General features: G+C 45.0%; 1 protein-coding gene across 2 annotated transcripts in view; it reads left to right on the top strand.

Annotated features, from left to right (window-relative positions):
* Nucleotides 1-15,560, top strand: part of VASH2 (vasohibin 2) — a 48,213-nt gene that overhangs the window by 10,151 nt on the left and 22,502 nt on the right. The window contains exons 2-4 of one of the 2 annotated variants that reach the window (XM_006834014.1): nucleotides 2,466-2,554; nucleotides 8,492-8,548; nucleotides 9,043-9,117. In XM_006834014.1, the coding sequence (XP_006834077.1) occupies nucleotides 2,466-2,554; nucleotides 8,492-8,548; nucleotides 9,043-9,117 (221 nt within the window). The remainder of the gene's footprint in view (nucleotides 1-2,465; nucleotides 2,555-8,491; nucleotides 8,549-9,042; nucleotides 9,118-15,560) is intronic. The other variant, XM_006834015.1, reaches the window with a different exon arrangement.

Here is a 15,560-nt window from a genome sequence, read left to right as displayed (position 1 = left end):
ATTTTGAGTGCCTTCCAACCTGAGGGGCTCATTTTCTGGCACTATATCTGACAATGTTTCTCTGCTATTCATAAGGTTTTCAGTGACTAAATATTCGGAAGTAGTTTGTCACTCCTTCTAGTCTATCTTTGTCTGGAAGCTCATCTAAAACCTGTCCACCATGGGTAACCCTGCTGGTATTTAAGAAACCGGTGACATAGCTTCCAGAATCACAGCAACTCACAAGCCACCACAGTATGACAAAGTGACGGACGAGTGTTGGCAGTAGAGGTTACTACAGCAAAAAACAAGGAGAAGCTTGATACTTCATGGTGTGTAAGGGTTAGGGGTTTAGGAGAAGGTCACGAGAACAATTTTAAGTTAGAACTTAACCTTTTTGCTTCCCAAAATGTCTGTCCCAGATGGGAATACAATTTATGTGAGCTGATACATTGTAAACAAAACGGCTCTCAGAACAAGACATTCCCACCTAGGCTAAGAAGCAGGAAGTAGGACTAGATTCCTTTAGACTAATGAGGGGCAGCTGGTGCGGAGTAGGGTTTTTCAGAGCTGCGAGAGACTAGGGAGCCCTTTTGTGGTTCTACAGGATAATGTGCTGGACTACAAGGTCAGTTTGAACCGCAAGGTTGGCAGTTCAAACTCAACAGATGCTCCTTGGAAACCCTATACAGGGTCGCAACTGACTTCACAGCACTTAACAACAACAACAACCAGAGACTAGAGGAAGAGAGAGAAAAAGAATGCCTAGGAGCAAAATGTATAAACATATAGGAAGACCTGTTGCCGGTGATTGAGTACCAACCAGGGTAAAGGTACTCCTCCTGCATCTCTGGGGACTTGAACCTGAAAGAGCCATAGGAACATCCTTAGGCAGCCGGTGGATCCTGTGCCCAGCCAGGTCTCCTGGTCCCGCCCCAAGGTTGGTCCTGCGTTTCTGCACCAGCAGCTTCTCCTTCTGTCAGCTAACAAGTCCCCAGGGCCTCCCTTTCCCTGTTTTCCCTGCAGCCTCTTCAGCTTCCTCCTAAGCAGCTTCAACATTCTTTCACTTTTTCCCAGCAGCCTCGTTCCTCAAGCCCAGACCCCCATGAGCTGAGTTTCTTTTTAACCAACAACACCTTCCCCACCAGAGAGGCAGAGGTTGAGGAGACTGCCAAATATGTAGTGGAAACAAAGCAAAACATGACTGGTGTCCCTTGCCTCAAGTTCCTTTCTCTATTTGCACTTTGCAGGCTGCCCAGAGCCACGTGGCCATCTTAGTAAATTCCTGAGACAAGGTGCTTTTCAGTCCTTGCCTGTTCTTGGTCCTCACTCTTCCCAGCAGAGATCAGAGCCTCAGTTGTAAACACTAGGGTTAAGAGCCCTGGTGTCACATTGGTTACACGTTGTTCAGCTGCTAACTAAAAGGTCAGTGGTTCGAACCCACTAGTCTCTCTGTGGGAGAAAGATAGGGCATTCTGCTCCCATAAAGATTGTTGTTAAGTGCTGTCGAGTCAGTTCAGCCTTGTAGTGACCCTGTATATGGTTTTCTGAGGCTTTAAATCTTCGCAGGAGCAGAAAGCCTCATCTTTCTCCCACAGAGCGACTGACAGACTTGAACCATGGACCTTGTGGTTCACAGTCAAGTGCTTATCATATGGAGTCGTTGTGCTCTCCCCATAAAGATTAGTGGTGGGGTGGTGTGCCGTGGAGTCAGTTCCAACTCATAATGGCCCAGTATAGAGTTTCCGGGGCTGTCAGTATTTACAGGGGCAGAAAGACTCATCTTTCTCCCGTAGAGCGCCTGATGTACTCGAACTGATGAACTTGTGGTTATCAGCCCAACGCATTACCAACTATGCTACCAGGCCTAGTCTAGGAAAACCTATTGGGCAGTCTGCTCTGTCCTATAGGGTGATAGGAGGCAAGTGTTGACCAAAAGGCAGAGCTCATTAGGCTTCCACGAAAGGTCAAAGGGTAGGATGATTCATATGAATCAGATGAGTGTATCTCAAGGACCATGGCCAAAGGGGAGTCTTTCTTAATCCCCCTTGGGCTTGGGACAGGTCTCAGGTGAAGGGATGCAGTGGGTGTTGGATGGGAGGGGAAGGGCTGAGGAGAAATGGAGCACCATATTGCTCTTCTGAAATGGATCAAATATGAGTCAGCCAGGATTCATGGAGCACCTCTGCCCATCTGAGAGACATTATAGGACATAGGCAGTCCTTGGTCTCAAGGAGGCACTTAGGCTCCATAGGGGAAATGGACTCTACTTATTCAACACCTAGAGGACCACAGAGACCTCATCTGACCTAGAGATGAGTGTATGTAGAAGGAATTCAGAGAGGGGGAGTTTCAGTGAAGGTCTTGTGGAGGAGCCACCACTTGAAGATGACCATATCATAGTGACCATGTGCTTCCCTGTCTCAGGAGGTTTCAGCTGTGTGTCTGTCCCCTTGTAAAAGATCCCTCCTCCTTTTCTTCTGCAGCCTTCAATACCCCAAGTCCCAAACTACAGGCTATCGATGACGATCCCAGACTGGCTCCAGGCGATCCAGAATTACATGAAGACACTACAGTATCCTTCCAACCAGCATCTGAGCAGACCCATCAAGGGGATCAGGGTGGTGAGTGCCAGCCTGGCATCTGTCCCCAGCTGGTCAACAAAGGCTCCCCAAGGTTGGTGAAGCCAGATTTGGAAGGACAGCCTTGTGAGAGAGTCTCTTGCTTGATGTTGTCAAGTTGATTCCAACTCATAGCGACCCCGTGTATTAACGCTAGAACTGTCTCGTTGGGTTTTCCAGGCTGTAATTTTTAGGTGAGCAGATTGCCAGGTCTTTGTCTCATGGTGCCACTGGGTGGGTTCAAACCACCAACCTTTTAGTTAGCAGCCAACCATTACACCCCAGTGCTCCTTCCAGAGAGACTAGACAGAATGACAGCAGAGGATATAATTACATTGACCCATCCCTTCTCTCTCAAGCAGTGTTAGCACAAGGACACCTAGAGGACAGTGAGTCAGTAGTGATGACCCCTGATCTATCTCCAGACCCTCCAGCTTCTCATTTTTCTCTCCCTTTCTTTTTTCCTTCCCTGGGCTCCCCTATTCATTCATCTTTTTCTCTACCTTCTTCTGCTCTGCCATCTTTGTTTCCCTCTTCTCTTTCCTTTATCTCCTGTCTTTCTTTCCTCCTGTTCCCTCCTTTTCTTCTCGCTCACCTTTTTTACTTTCTTCCCAGAGCACCCCAGATCTATAAGTGACCTGCCTGGTACTCCAAGATGACACAGGCCAATGACCTTGCTAAACACTGAAGGTATGGATGGAGTCCTGTCAGGAAGGCTTTCTCTCTCCACTTGTGCTTGAAGACAAGCTGAGGAGCCCTGTGTAGGCTTGATTCAGAGCAGCTGAGCTTCTGGTTTCATTCTTCTCTGTTGTCTTCATTGTTTGCAGTCAGATTTAGATCACTTCTGACATCACTCTTACTTCACCCTCCAGAAACACTGTAGAAACCACTTGTGGTATTGTATCAGAGGTAGGAGAGAGCTGAAGAAGTGGGCTGACAGAAATATGTATGAAAGGGGCACTTACCCCAAGTAAGACAGTGAGCCCCAGGGACAAACTCCATAGTGAGGCAGCTGCCTCACTCCAAACCCCCCTCATACATTAATGTTCACGAAGTCAGGCCTCTGCTGGTCTCTGTCTTTCCTCTATAAAGACGTAAAGGTTAGCCTGTTCTACAAGCCCCAGGTACAAGGCTTGACTTCTGTTGGTCTTTTCAAACCCAGCCTGAGAGGATTTCAGGAGCCACCAGGCCTATATTCCATAAGTCCCAAAGAACCTCTTTTCTGTGCTATAGGCAAGAATCTTTCCTGTGGATTTTTGAGCCAAACACCTGCACCTCCTTCATAAGCTCCATATGACCAGGTGGGAATAATGGTAATTGCTGCGTTTTCTGCTACAGATGTTACTTGAATAGCTTCTCAGTTTCCACTTCTTGAACCAGGAACTTCCCTGAGTGGCATCTTCCCATTCCAAAGAACTCCTGAAAAGATCTTATAGGGAAAAGGGAGCAGTAGCCTCCAGGGGTGAAGTGGACAAACCTAGCCCCAGGAAGGTTAGCCAGTGCTGCTGCTGTTCCCCAAACTGGAACCCCACATGAGATTCTATGTGATCCAGAAACCCAGACTCCTGCCACAGAAAACCTGGATCTCAAAAGTTCTTGAATGTGACCAACTTCTCACAGATATCCCAGAAGGTGACAGGGATTAGAAGGACTCCCTACTTCTAACTGGGGCATAGTCTTCAAAAGGAGGGTCTGCTCAGAGATACAAGAGAAATGAGTTTGGCTGGGATCATTTATAGAGGCATCTTTCGCTATTCAGGCTCACCAGCTGCTCCTCGGAAACCCTATACAGGGTCACTCACGTATGTCAGAACCGACTCGATGATACTTAACAAAAACAGCTTCCTTATTTAGTATTGCTGTAGCAGAAATAAGGAGCTCTGGTAGCATAGTGGTTACGAATCGGGCTGCTAACCTCAAGGTTTGCAGTTCAGAACTACCAGGTGTTTTGCAGGAGAAAGATGAGGCTTTCTGTGCCTGTAAAGATTTGTAGGGTCACTGTGAGTAAAGGCAGGGTCACTGTGAGTCAGAACTGACTCCATAGTACTAAACAACAACAACAGTAGCAGACATGGCTAATGTGTCAGACTGCAAAGTCGTTTTAACTGCAAGGTCGTTGGTTCAAGCTCATCAGCTGCTCCTTGGAAACCCTATACAGGGTCACTATGGGTCAGAATCGACTCGACAGCACTTAACAACAACAACAGCATAGCAGAAATGGAACTCGTGGTGTGGCTCTGTAGGATTAGTACTATACTGCTAACTAACTAAAAGGTCAGCAGTTGAAACCCACCCGCAGCATCTTGGAAATCCTATGCAGGGTGGCTATGAGTTGGAACTGACTCAGTGGCACTTAACAACCACAACAACATAACAGAAATACAACAAAGGGTGGCTTTAACAAACCGAAGTTTATTTTCTTAATAGGCTAGAAGTTTAAATTCAGGGTGCTGGCTTTAGAGGAAGATTTTTTTTCTCTTTTGACCCTAGAGGAAGGTCCTCATCTCTTTGAGCTGCTGTTTCTGGGTGATCTGGTATCTTCTTGCCTTCATCTCGGCTTGCTTGTTTATATCTTTTATATCTCAGAAGAGACTGACCTATCTTAGTTCTGCCTCATTAACATAAAAAGACAACCCATTCCCAAATTGTTTTATAACCACAGGCATAGAGGTTAAGATTTACAACAATTCACGTTAACAAGAAGCAAATTTGCATGTGCTTTGTATATCCCAGTAGGTTGTAGATCCTGCGGCACATTCTCTGCTTTCTTATTTCTCTCTTCTCTAACCCATTCTGATGGTCATGATCTAGATCAGTGACTGTAGAGAGGCCCAGAGAAGGCTGCTTCTGGGATTGTGCTCCTGGTCACCTGAGCCCTGGAGCCACCACACAAGGAAAGCAGAGAGTGAACTGTCTCCTACCTTCTGACCAGACTCTTTATCTAGTTCCTCTGGGGTCGGGGTGCTTTGTCCTGCACATGGTTACTGCTTAGGGCCACCTGTGACTATAGATGCATTCATCTGAGAGGGAGGGTAGATGTGGAAGAGCAAAGCCTGCCTTTCCTGACACAGCCTTACAGCAGTAGCCAGGACGAGGGCTAATTTTGCATGAGGTTCTGGAAAGAGAAGTGGTAGATGGTCAGAAGCCTTCTGAGAGTGAATTTGGACTCAGAATATTTTACTCTGAAGTGAATGCTCAGAGGAGACTTGCTTCCATAAAGATTACAGCCTTGGAAGCCCTATGTTGTTGATTAGGTGCCATCAAGTCAGTGCCGACTCATAGCGACCCTATGCACAACCAAACGAAACGCTGCCTGATCCTGTACCAACCTCACAATTGTTATGCTTGAGCCCATTGCTACTGCCACTGTGCCAATCCATCTCACTAGAGGTCTTCCTCTTTTTCTCCGACCCTCCGCTTTACTAAATATGTTATTCCTCTCCAGAGAGTGGCCCCTCCTGATGATATTCTGGTGCTATTCATCATGCTCAGTATTTAGTATTCTGGTGCTATCTGACAGTGTTCTCCAACTATTCATAAGGTTTTCAGCGACTAAATATCCGCAAGTATTCTCTCTTTCTTTGTCTGTCTTAGTATGAAATCTCAGCTGAAACCTATCCACCATGTATGACCCTGCTGGTATTTAAAATACCTGGTCATAGCTTCCAGAATTACAGCACCATGCAAGCCACCACAGTATGACAAACTGACAGACGAGTGGTGGTGGAACCCTATGGGAGAGTTCTGTTTTATAGAGTTTCTATGAGATGGAATCAACTCAACAACTAAGTTTATTTCCTCTCTGGTTAATGTGCTTGGCTGCTAACTGAAAGGTTGTGCATCCAAAGTTGCCTCAGAAGGAAGACCTGGTGAAAACCAAACATTGCACATCCTCTGGAGCACAGTTCTACTCTGATACACACAGGTTTTTTCTCCTTAGCTCCCATTCAGGGGTTAACTTATTAATTGTAAAGAACTAACAGAGGCTGATCAGCTAATTTCAAAGCTACTTTATATATTATTGGTTTGTTTCACTTCATACACTCAATGCATCCATAAATGGAGAGATTGTTGCTGTTGTTAAGTGGTTAACTGATTCCGACACACAGCAACCCTGTATAGGATTTCCGAGGAGCAGCCAGTGAGCTTAAACTGCTGACGTTGTGGCTCAAACCGACACTGCAGTCTATCTAGCACATTAACCCGCAGTGCCACACTGGGGAATAGGTGAGCATAAAACTGAGCTTTTGCCAGTTGAATTCTATTTTAAATGTACCAGGAACCGCTCTGCTTGAAAGAAATCTTTGGTAAAGTTAAAAAAAAAAACAAAAAACATTTCACTGTGAGAATAGGCCTTCATTTTTTAATTATTATACCTTTAGGGTTTAGAATATTGAAATGTTTTTAAGCTGGGAAAACCCATATTATTCATAGCTATTCATGGGTTATGGCCCAGGTAGCTAACTCCCAAACTAGAGAGCTTGTGGCCATCACCTTGGAGCTGCTAGTAGAGCAGTCTTAGATGGGGAGACACTGAATGGTACCCTGAGTTCAGAAGCATGGTCTGAAACTAATCTCAGCCAAAACCTCACTGCCAATAATTGATTCCGTCTCATAGTGACCTATAGGATAGAGGAGAACTTCTTAGGGTGTCAGAGACTATAAATCTTTATGAGAGCAGACAGTTTTATCTTTTTCCTACACAGTGACTGGTAAGTTTGAACTGGGACTTTGTGGTGATCAGCACAATGCTTAACCTGTGGTACCACTGGGGACTGACCAGCCAGTATCAGGGCATTCTCAAGGACATCAAAGATGCTTTGATGTCACGCTGAGAGCAGCCCTTAGGAGGGCGGGAGTCTATCATTGAACGACCAATATCTAGAGGTCTCTAGGAGCGCTTCCCCACCTGGGCTATAGCAGCCCCATGCATACAAGTTCACATTTCAGTTCCACCTTCCCAATGTGCACTTGTTCTGTAGGATTTTGTTTGCAGCAGAAGACAGAAATATACAGAAAGCAACTTTTCTTTAGGTTCAGAAAATACAAGGGCTGCCTCAGCATGACATCTAGGCATCTTTGATGTTCTTGAGAATGCCCTGATACTGGCTGGCCAGTCCCCAGCTGAATCCTAGTTTGTGGATAATGGTATTGAGTTCTCAGATTTACTTATCAATGCCAGTGGTAGCTCCACAGTATGCTCTGCTGCGATCTGTACTTTATGAAGAAAACTTACTGCTGCTATCTAGTGGTTACAAGTCGGGCTGCTAACCTCGAGGTCAGCAGTTCGAAACTACCAACCATTCATTCTGCAGGAGAAAGATGAGGCTTTCTGTTCCCATAAAGATTGACCACCTGGAAACCCTGTGCAGGGTCACTAGGAGTCGGAACCGACTCCATGGCACACTAACACCTCCACCACCATCCATCCTTCCTTCCTTTTCTTTCCTCACTGCCTCCCTCCTTCCCATCCATCCATCCATCCATCCACTCACTCATTACTCATTTATTTAATAATATTTGTTAGCTGGCTATGTTAAACTTGTGCCAGACTTTATGGGTGATATAAAGATGATAAAGGAATCGCCCAAGTCTCCAAGAAGATACAGCCTCATAGATGAATGAGGACATGTATTCAACTAACTAAATAGATATGCAGAGTTGATCAGAAAAAAGCCATTGTCAAGGTGTGATGGGATCTAAGTTAGAAATGAAATTTCCAGCACAAAGTAGGGAAGGGGTTAGAGGCTGTTGAAGCCTTTGGCTACCGGATGTACCGGGTAAGCCCCACTTTTTCACCCTATTGAACAGTTAGAATGCATCCCTTCCTCTGCGAGGTTACTGGAGACTTTGGAGTTTTCTGTCACTTTCTCTTGACTGACTTCACACAGATACAATCATACAGGGACCCAGTTCTTTGAAATTAGGAAAATGAGACCGCTGAGTGGGTAAGTGGTGCATGGTCTTGTGATGATCTTTCTCCTGCCAAGAGCTGCCAGCTCCCTTCCCCATCCTCTATCCCTGTTTCTCCTGCACGGTCTCTAAAAGGTGGAAGTTGGGGGTGCCCCAGGGACACTGACCTTGAAGTTGAGTGGCGAAGACTTTCAGTGGAGGTGGGAAGCTTGTGGCATTTGTTATATCAGCCTCCTTTCCCTTAGAAGTGTTTGGAAATGACGACTGCCCTGGGTCAGTGGGAGGAAGCTGGGGAAAATTAACACTAATCTCCTGGTAAAAAAAAAAAAGTGGAGAATTTAGGATTATTTTAGTTCTGCCAAAGTGCTTTGAACCCTCACCCCTCACCACCTTGTATGGCAAGTTCTCCCCTTTTCCTCTGCATTTCTGTATGCTGTGCTTTGTGTGGGGACAGACAAGCTGATGGATTGGCAGCCAGACTGACTGACTACAAAAGTCCTGAAACTTCTGTGCTTTCTTTATCCTACAGGTTAATGGAAACAGCAAAAGAAATGACCCGAGAGTCTTTGCCTATCAAATGCCTTGAAGCTGTCATCCTGGGCATGTATCCTTTAAGTTACGGAAACTGAAGTGTACACTGAGATGGTAAACTCATGCCGAGGCTGATTGTCCCTACATTTACACCCTCGATTCACAGGGATTATGCCTCTTCTCTCCTGGGAGAAGTTTCAAGTTTCTTGGTACTTCTCTCTTAGCTTGCAGCATCTGGAGCTAAAACCAGGCTTGGTTCCTGAGCCATTGTTAGTCTAGCTTGATAGATGTTTTGTTTTGTTTGTTTTTTAAAGCTTTTATTGTGAATTAGGAGTCCCTGTGTGGTGCTGTTGGTTAATGCATTGGACTGCAAAGTCAATTTGAACTACAAGATCAGTGGTTGAAGCTCACCAGCTGCTCGTCAAAAACCCTTATACAGGGTCGCTATGAGTCAGAACCGACTTGACAGCATGTAACAACAATTGTGAATTAAGTGATAGTTTACAGGGTGGATCATCAGCTTTGCACTTAGTCAATCATATTTTGTTTCATTGCAATGATTACAATCCTCTCCGTGTACCATCGGTTAACAGAGTTTACCTCTATTCCAACCCCCACCCCACCCCCCACACACACACCTCTTCTTTTTTTGGATGTACATAAAACACACAGAAAATATATATTTGCTTAAATGACCAAAGGGCACATTTTTCAGGCCAGCTCCCTGCCCACCGGCTTTCTCATTCCATGGGTCTAGAGTCCTCAGCTGCTCACTCTCTCTCTGCCCTCATGTCTGCTTCCATTTCTGGTGTCACAGCTTATCTAGTTAGGATCTCACTTTCTGCTCATGCTCTTCCCTCTCGATGGTCCTAGGGTCCACTTTTCCTAGAATGAAAGATTAACTATCCCCCTTTTTGTTTCACATCTTATGCCTTTACCGTTGTGACAATCACAATTAGTCATGATCACAATTACGCTTGAATTGTAAACTCATCATCCTCCATCCCCTTTCACCAGACTCATTTGGAAAAGAAGAAAACTATGTGGGGATTCTACCTTATCCACTTCATTCTGAAACTAAGCACTTTCTTGAAAGTTTATAAGCCAGCCACTTCATGTCTTTATAGCCCCCCCCCCATTTTTAGTAGTCATTGTCTTAACTTGTCTGTCCCTATCAATGCTGTGTACTGAGGGGACAGGCTTGATCCTTGATATGAAGAATCCTTCCCTTACAGTTGGAATTTTGACCATCCATAAGCAAAAGGTTCAGTTCATCAAATTGTAGCAATATACGCTGGCTTCCTATATTAAACGTCTTTATCTTCCTCTAGTTGAGGTCTGATCAACAAGTCATCCAAGCTAGGTCAGATGGGTACTATCTGTAAGTTTGGGCATTCTTGCATGCCTCCCTCACTTAAGACCATCTGGCCGCTTCGCTCTCAGCTGTAGCCCCCAGTGGCTAGGTCAGTGTCCATGGGATTGGGAGTTCTTAAGTCTCCCTAAACTTCAGACCAGCCAGCCCTTCCTCTTCTCTCATCTCAAGGTCCACAGGTGTCTATGGAACATGGTCAAACTCAGCCCATGTCTTCATTGCTGCATTTCCTCCACTTCCACCTACGAGTAGACCAAGGTGGTTTTTCACCAGTGAGCTCACAAGCCTGTTCATGTGTTCCCTTTGAGTTTCAGTCTTGGAAGAGGGTTTACCCTGATGGACTGACTTTTCTTGCCTCTATGGCTCCCAGGTGAACAGCTTGTTGTACTGGCAGACAGTCTGCTTTTTTTTCTTTTCTTGCTGGTCTTTCTTCCCAGAAGTATCTTCTGTTCCTCTAGCTGTTGAGGTTTGATCTGCATGTCCCTTCAAGTGGTAAAGTTCTGGGTGGGGCTCAGGATTCCACCTAAGACCCATACTCTGCAAGTGCTTAACAAGAAGCCTATTTCACTGGATAAATTCTAATACTCCTTTTAGGTAATCCAATTGATTATAGGCTGAAGATGAGTTTACAAACTTTCTGTAGTCATATTTTCCAATAATTTCTATCCCACTTAAATGTCTGCAATGAAAGTAGAGAATATCAGAAAGATGTTTACCTACGCTTTATTGACTACGAAAGGCTTTTGATTGTGTGGATTATGACAAGCTGTGGACAACATTGCAAAGTATGAGTATTCTGGAACATTTCATTGTGCTCATGAGGAATCTGTACCTGGACCAAGAGGCAGTTGTTCGAACAGAACATGGGAACATTGAATGGTTTAAAATTAAGAAAGGTGAACGACAAGATTCTATTCTTTCACCATACTTATTCAACCTGTATGCTGAGCCAATAATCCAAGAAGCTGGGTTATATGTAGAAAAATATGGCATCAGGATTGGAGGAAGACTCATTAACAACCTGTGATATGCAGATGATACAACCTTGCTTGCTGAAAGTGAAGAGGACTTAAAATATTTACTGATGAAGATCAAAGAGCACAGCCTTTGGTATGGATTATATCTCAATGTAAAGAAAACAAAAACCCTCACCACTGGACCAATAAACAACATTCTTATCAACGGAGAAAAGATAGAAGTTGTCAAGGACTTCATTCTTCTTGGATCAACTATCAACACTCATGGAAGCAGCAGTCAAGAGATCAAACGACGTATTGCCATAGGCAAATCTGCTGCACAAGGCCTTATAAAAGTGTTGAAGAGCCAAGATGTCAGCTTGAGGACTAAGGTGCACTTGACCCAAGTCATGGTATTTTTAATAACCTCATATGCATGCGAAAGCTGGACAGTAAATAAGGAAGACCGTAGAAGAATTGATACTTTTGAGTTATGGTGTTGGAGGAGAATATTGAAACTGCCATGGTCTGCCAAAAGATCCGTTTTGGAAGAAGTGCAGTCAGAGTGCTCCTTGGAGGCCAAGACGGCCAAACTTTGTTTCTCATACTTTGGACATATTGTCAAAAGGGACCATTCGCTGGAGAAGGATATCATGTTTGTTAAGGTGGAGGGTCAGAGAAAAAGAGGAAGACCCCCAACGAGATGGATTGGCCAAGTGGCAGGATCAGTGAACTTAAGTGTGGCAACAGTAGTGAGGTTGGCCCAGGATCGGGCAGTGTTTCATTCTGCTGTGCATAAGGTCGCTATGGGTTGGTACCAACTCGATGGCATCTAACAACAACAATCGCAATGTAGCTGGTTTTTAAAGAAACCAGCTGTCTTGGTCTCTGGACATTTTCATAGGAAAGGGTGTTTCTGAGCCTCTCTGTAAATCTACAGACTTGTTCTAAAACAAATTTGCCCACAGGTGTCTTGGCTGACATTTGAAAAATGAAAACTAGAGCTTTATTGAGGCCCCTCCTCAGACCTGCTGCTGTAGCTCCCCTTTGCCCTCAACAAAGGAGATGAACCAGGCACCTGGGGAAGCCAGCAGGGGAATAGGGCTGGGGGTCAGGGGAGAGGTGACAGAAACAGATGGCTCAGGACCCCAACCCTTTAGTGACAGGAGTCGGCTACAGCTGTTCAGCAGAATTTCGTGCAAGTTTAATGGAATGAACAGTTGTCCAAGGATTTGGTAGTGGGAATTAGCAAGGGAGAACTTGAGGCCAGGCCGTTCAAAGGGTAGACACATGGACACCAGTCTCTGGGTTGGTGGATGTTTGAGTGGCCTGTATATATAGGTCATTTTACTTGATTCATTAGATGTGTTCCTGCACAGTTCTATTAAATCCAGGCATCATGTGCCTAGAATTGCCTGAACTGTTTGGGGTTGCTGGGGATAGGCCTGTTACCACCCTGTGTATGAGGGGCCTCTACAAAGTTTGTGGGAATATAGAGTGAAAAGATAATAGAATTTTTCCATGGGCTTTTTGAAACCCCATCATATGCTCTTGGGGTAACATTTTAGAAAGCGGTGGAGAAAGAGAGGGGAGGTAGGGTGTGTGAAGGTCAACTCACACTGCTGAAGTCAGGGAAATCTGACTCTTGGACATAGAAAACAAACACAGACCTGAATTTTAAAAGTTTCACAATCTTTGTGTCCCTGTCTGCCCCTCACCTCCTTTGTTCTGTATCAGCATCCCTGTGGTGGCCTGCTGTCTCATTAGGGCTAGTGAAGGATCGCTTGGGGCTCTGTCTCCTGCAGGCCCTTCACTGGTCTCAGAACAAACACTGCCTCCGCAGCTGTAACACTCAGTTCCTATTCCCATTGGCTTGTCCTCTCTGGCTTTCCTTTTTGACTTTAGTCCAGGATTCATTAGTGAAGAGTCACTTTTGCTCTTTCTCTTGTGTGTGTGTACTCATACGTGCATGTTGGGTATAGCTAGCCCTTTAATTCTAAATTACCTTCTGAATCATGGCAGCTATTTTTGGGGCCTCACTGACCCTGGTGGGGCTGGATCATGGTGCTAAAGTACTATGGTTTTTGAAGATAGCAGAGGCATGTTAGGCATATCCCCAGATTTCCCAGGATTTGAGGGTGTTGTTGCTCCCCGTTCCTTGGAAAAACGCAGCTATTTCCCTGCCCTACCTACACTTCTTTGTCCCCTCAACTTCATTCCTAGTTGTTCCAGGTCCTAGAGATCAGTGATGTGTGACCTGATGGACCAGTAGTCTCTTTGGTCCCCTTATTCCCACTTGTCCATCTGGCTGATGCTACGTGTCCTGTAAAACCAATCCTGGTGTCACCTCACCAAGGCCTCTCCTTCCTCCCACAGCATTGTTTTCCAGGTTCATTTTGAGCCTGTCTCCCACCACACTGAGAGAAGGGCTGCATTTGTCACCTTTGACACCACAGCCCTACCTAGCATGGTGTCTGGCACAGTATTTACTCACTCAGTAAGTGTTTCTAACACTGACTTAAGCAACTAAGGAATGTCCTATTCCAGCCCCAGAGAACTTGCTCCAGAAAGCAAGTATGAATTTATTTAAGAAGACTCAAGGATGTGATTTCACACCCTTCTTGCCAGTTAATCTCATATGATGCAGGAAAGCGAGAGCAGGAAGACATTTTTTACAGAGACGAGCCATCGGCAGTTAAACCATGGGCACAGGTGAGGGCTGGGGTCTTTCTGTTAAGGGTTCCTGGGCTTGTCCCTTGCTGAATGTAGTCATTTTCTCTAAGGATTCTTTCTTAACCACCAGCATTACCCACTGATCAAGCACTTCTGTGTGCCAGGCCTATGCTCTGCGCAGGTAATACCAGGATGGCAGACACAGTCTCTGTCCTCACAAGATACAGACAGTTACAATACAGGATGCATATGTACCATGTACTATGGAAGGGTTTGTGGGGATTACCCAGCCCAGGATGAGTGAGCACACAGCACCCTTACCATTCATGGGTGTAACACACGGGCTCCTGTGATTCTAATGAGACCCCTGAGATCTTTGCCAGGTGTCAGTCTTTCACAATAGAAGGCCTCCGTGTGAGTAAAAGCATAAAGGAAGTTATTATTAAACTCTGAATGCAACTTAGCATAGAGTTTATTTGGTAGCATAATTTTTTAAAAAAAACTTTCATAGATCACCTTGATCTCATGTAATATAACAGTCGTTTAAATTTTCAGTTACATTGGACTTCATATTATGGGGGACTTTGATGTGCTGAAGGCTGTAGGCAACAATATGTTGATTCCTTATGGTCTTGAAGGTGTAATAATCAAAAACGTCAAGGGTCTACTGTAGGCCACTGTGTTAGTCTAGAGTGCAGAGGAAATAAGATCATACTGAGAAAATGAGTTGAGACCAAATTATGGTAGGATTTTGCCAAGGGATTTGCACTAAGTCCTTAAGAAGGTGACTGACAGACATTGAGAAATCTTGAAACAGAAAAACAATGTACACCAAATTTTAGTTTAAAAAGATCATTCTGGCCAATATGTGGAAAGTGAGTTTGAGTGGGAGCAAGACATGATGAAGACAAATGCTCGAGAGTGGAGGATTGTACGTCCTAACTGAGTACGTACTATGCACAAGGCGCTGTGATAAACCCTGTTGTAAACTAGATGATTGTTTACCTTGCCAACACTCTGCAGTCACAAAGGTTTTCAGCAGTTGAGCAGCATGAGTTTTTATTACCCTCTCCAGATAAGCTGTACTAAGGAGCCACTTGAAGATCCCAGGGTGGCACAAATGATTTGCATCTGACTCTGGAGGCGTAGGGGTTACGAAGTTCGAAACTATCAGCTGTTCCACGGGAGGAAGATGAGGCTTTTTGCTCCCATAGAGATTTGTTTGTTGTTGTTAGGTGCTATGGAGTCAGAACTGACCTGTAGCAACCTTAAGCACAGCAGAATGAAACACTGCCTGATCCTGGGCCAACCTCACTACTATTGCCATGCTTGATTCCATCGATGCTGCCACTTGTCCAATCCATCTCGTTGGGGGTCTTCCTCTTTTTCTCTGATCCCCCACCTTACGAAATATGATATCCTTCTCCAGAGACTGGCTCCTCCTGACAATATGTCTGAAGTATGAGAGACGAAGTTTGGCCATTTTGGCCTCCAAGGAGCACTCTGGCTGCACTT

The sequence above is a fragment of the Chrysochloris asiatica genome, unplaced genomic scaffold (assembly GCF_000296735.1).
Source record: "Chrysochloris asiatica unplaced genomic scaffold, ChrAsi1.0 scaffold00009, whole genome shotgun sequence".
Taxonomy (NCBI): Eukaryota; Metazoa; Chordata; class Mammalia; order Afrosoricida; family Chrysochloridae; genus Chrysochloris; species Chrysochloris asiatica.
Note: the sequence above shows the minus strand (reverse complement) of the source record. Positions and strands in the feature narration are given on the sequence as shown.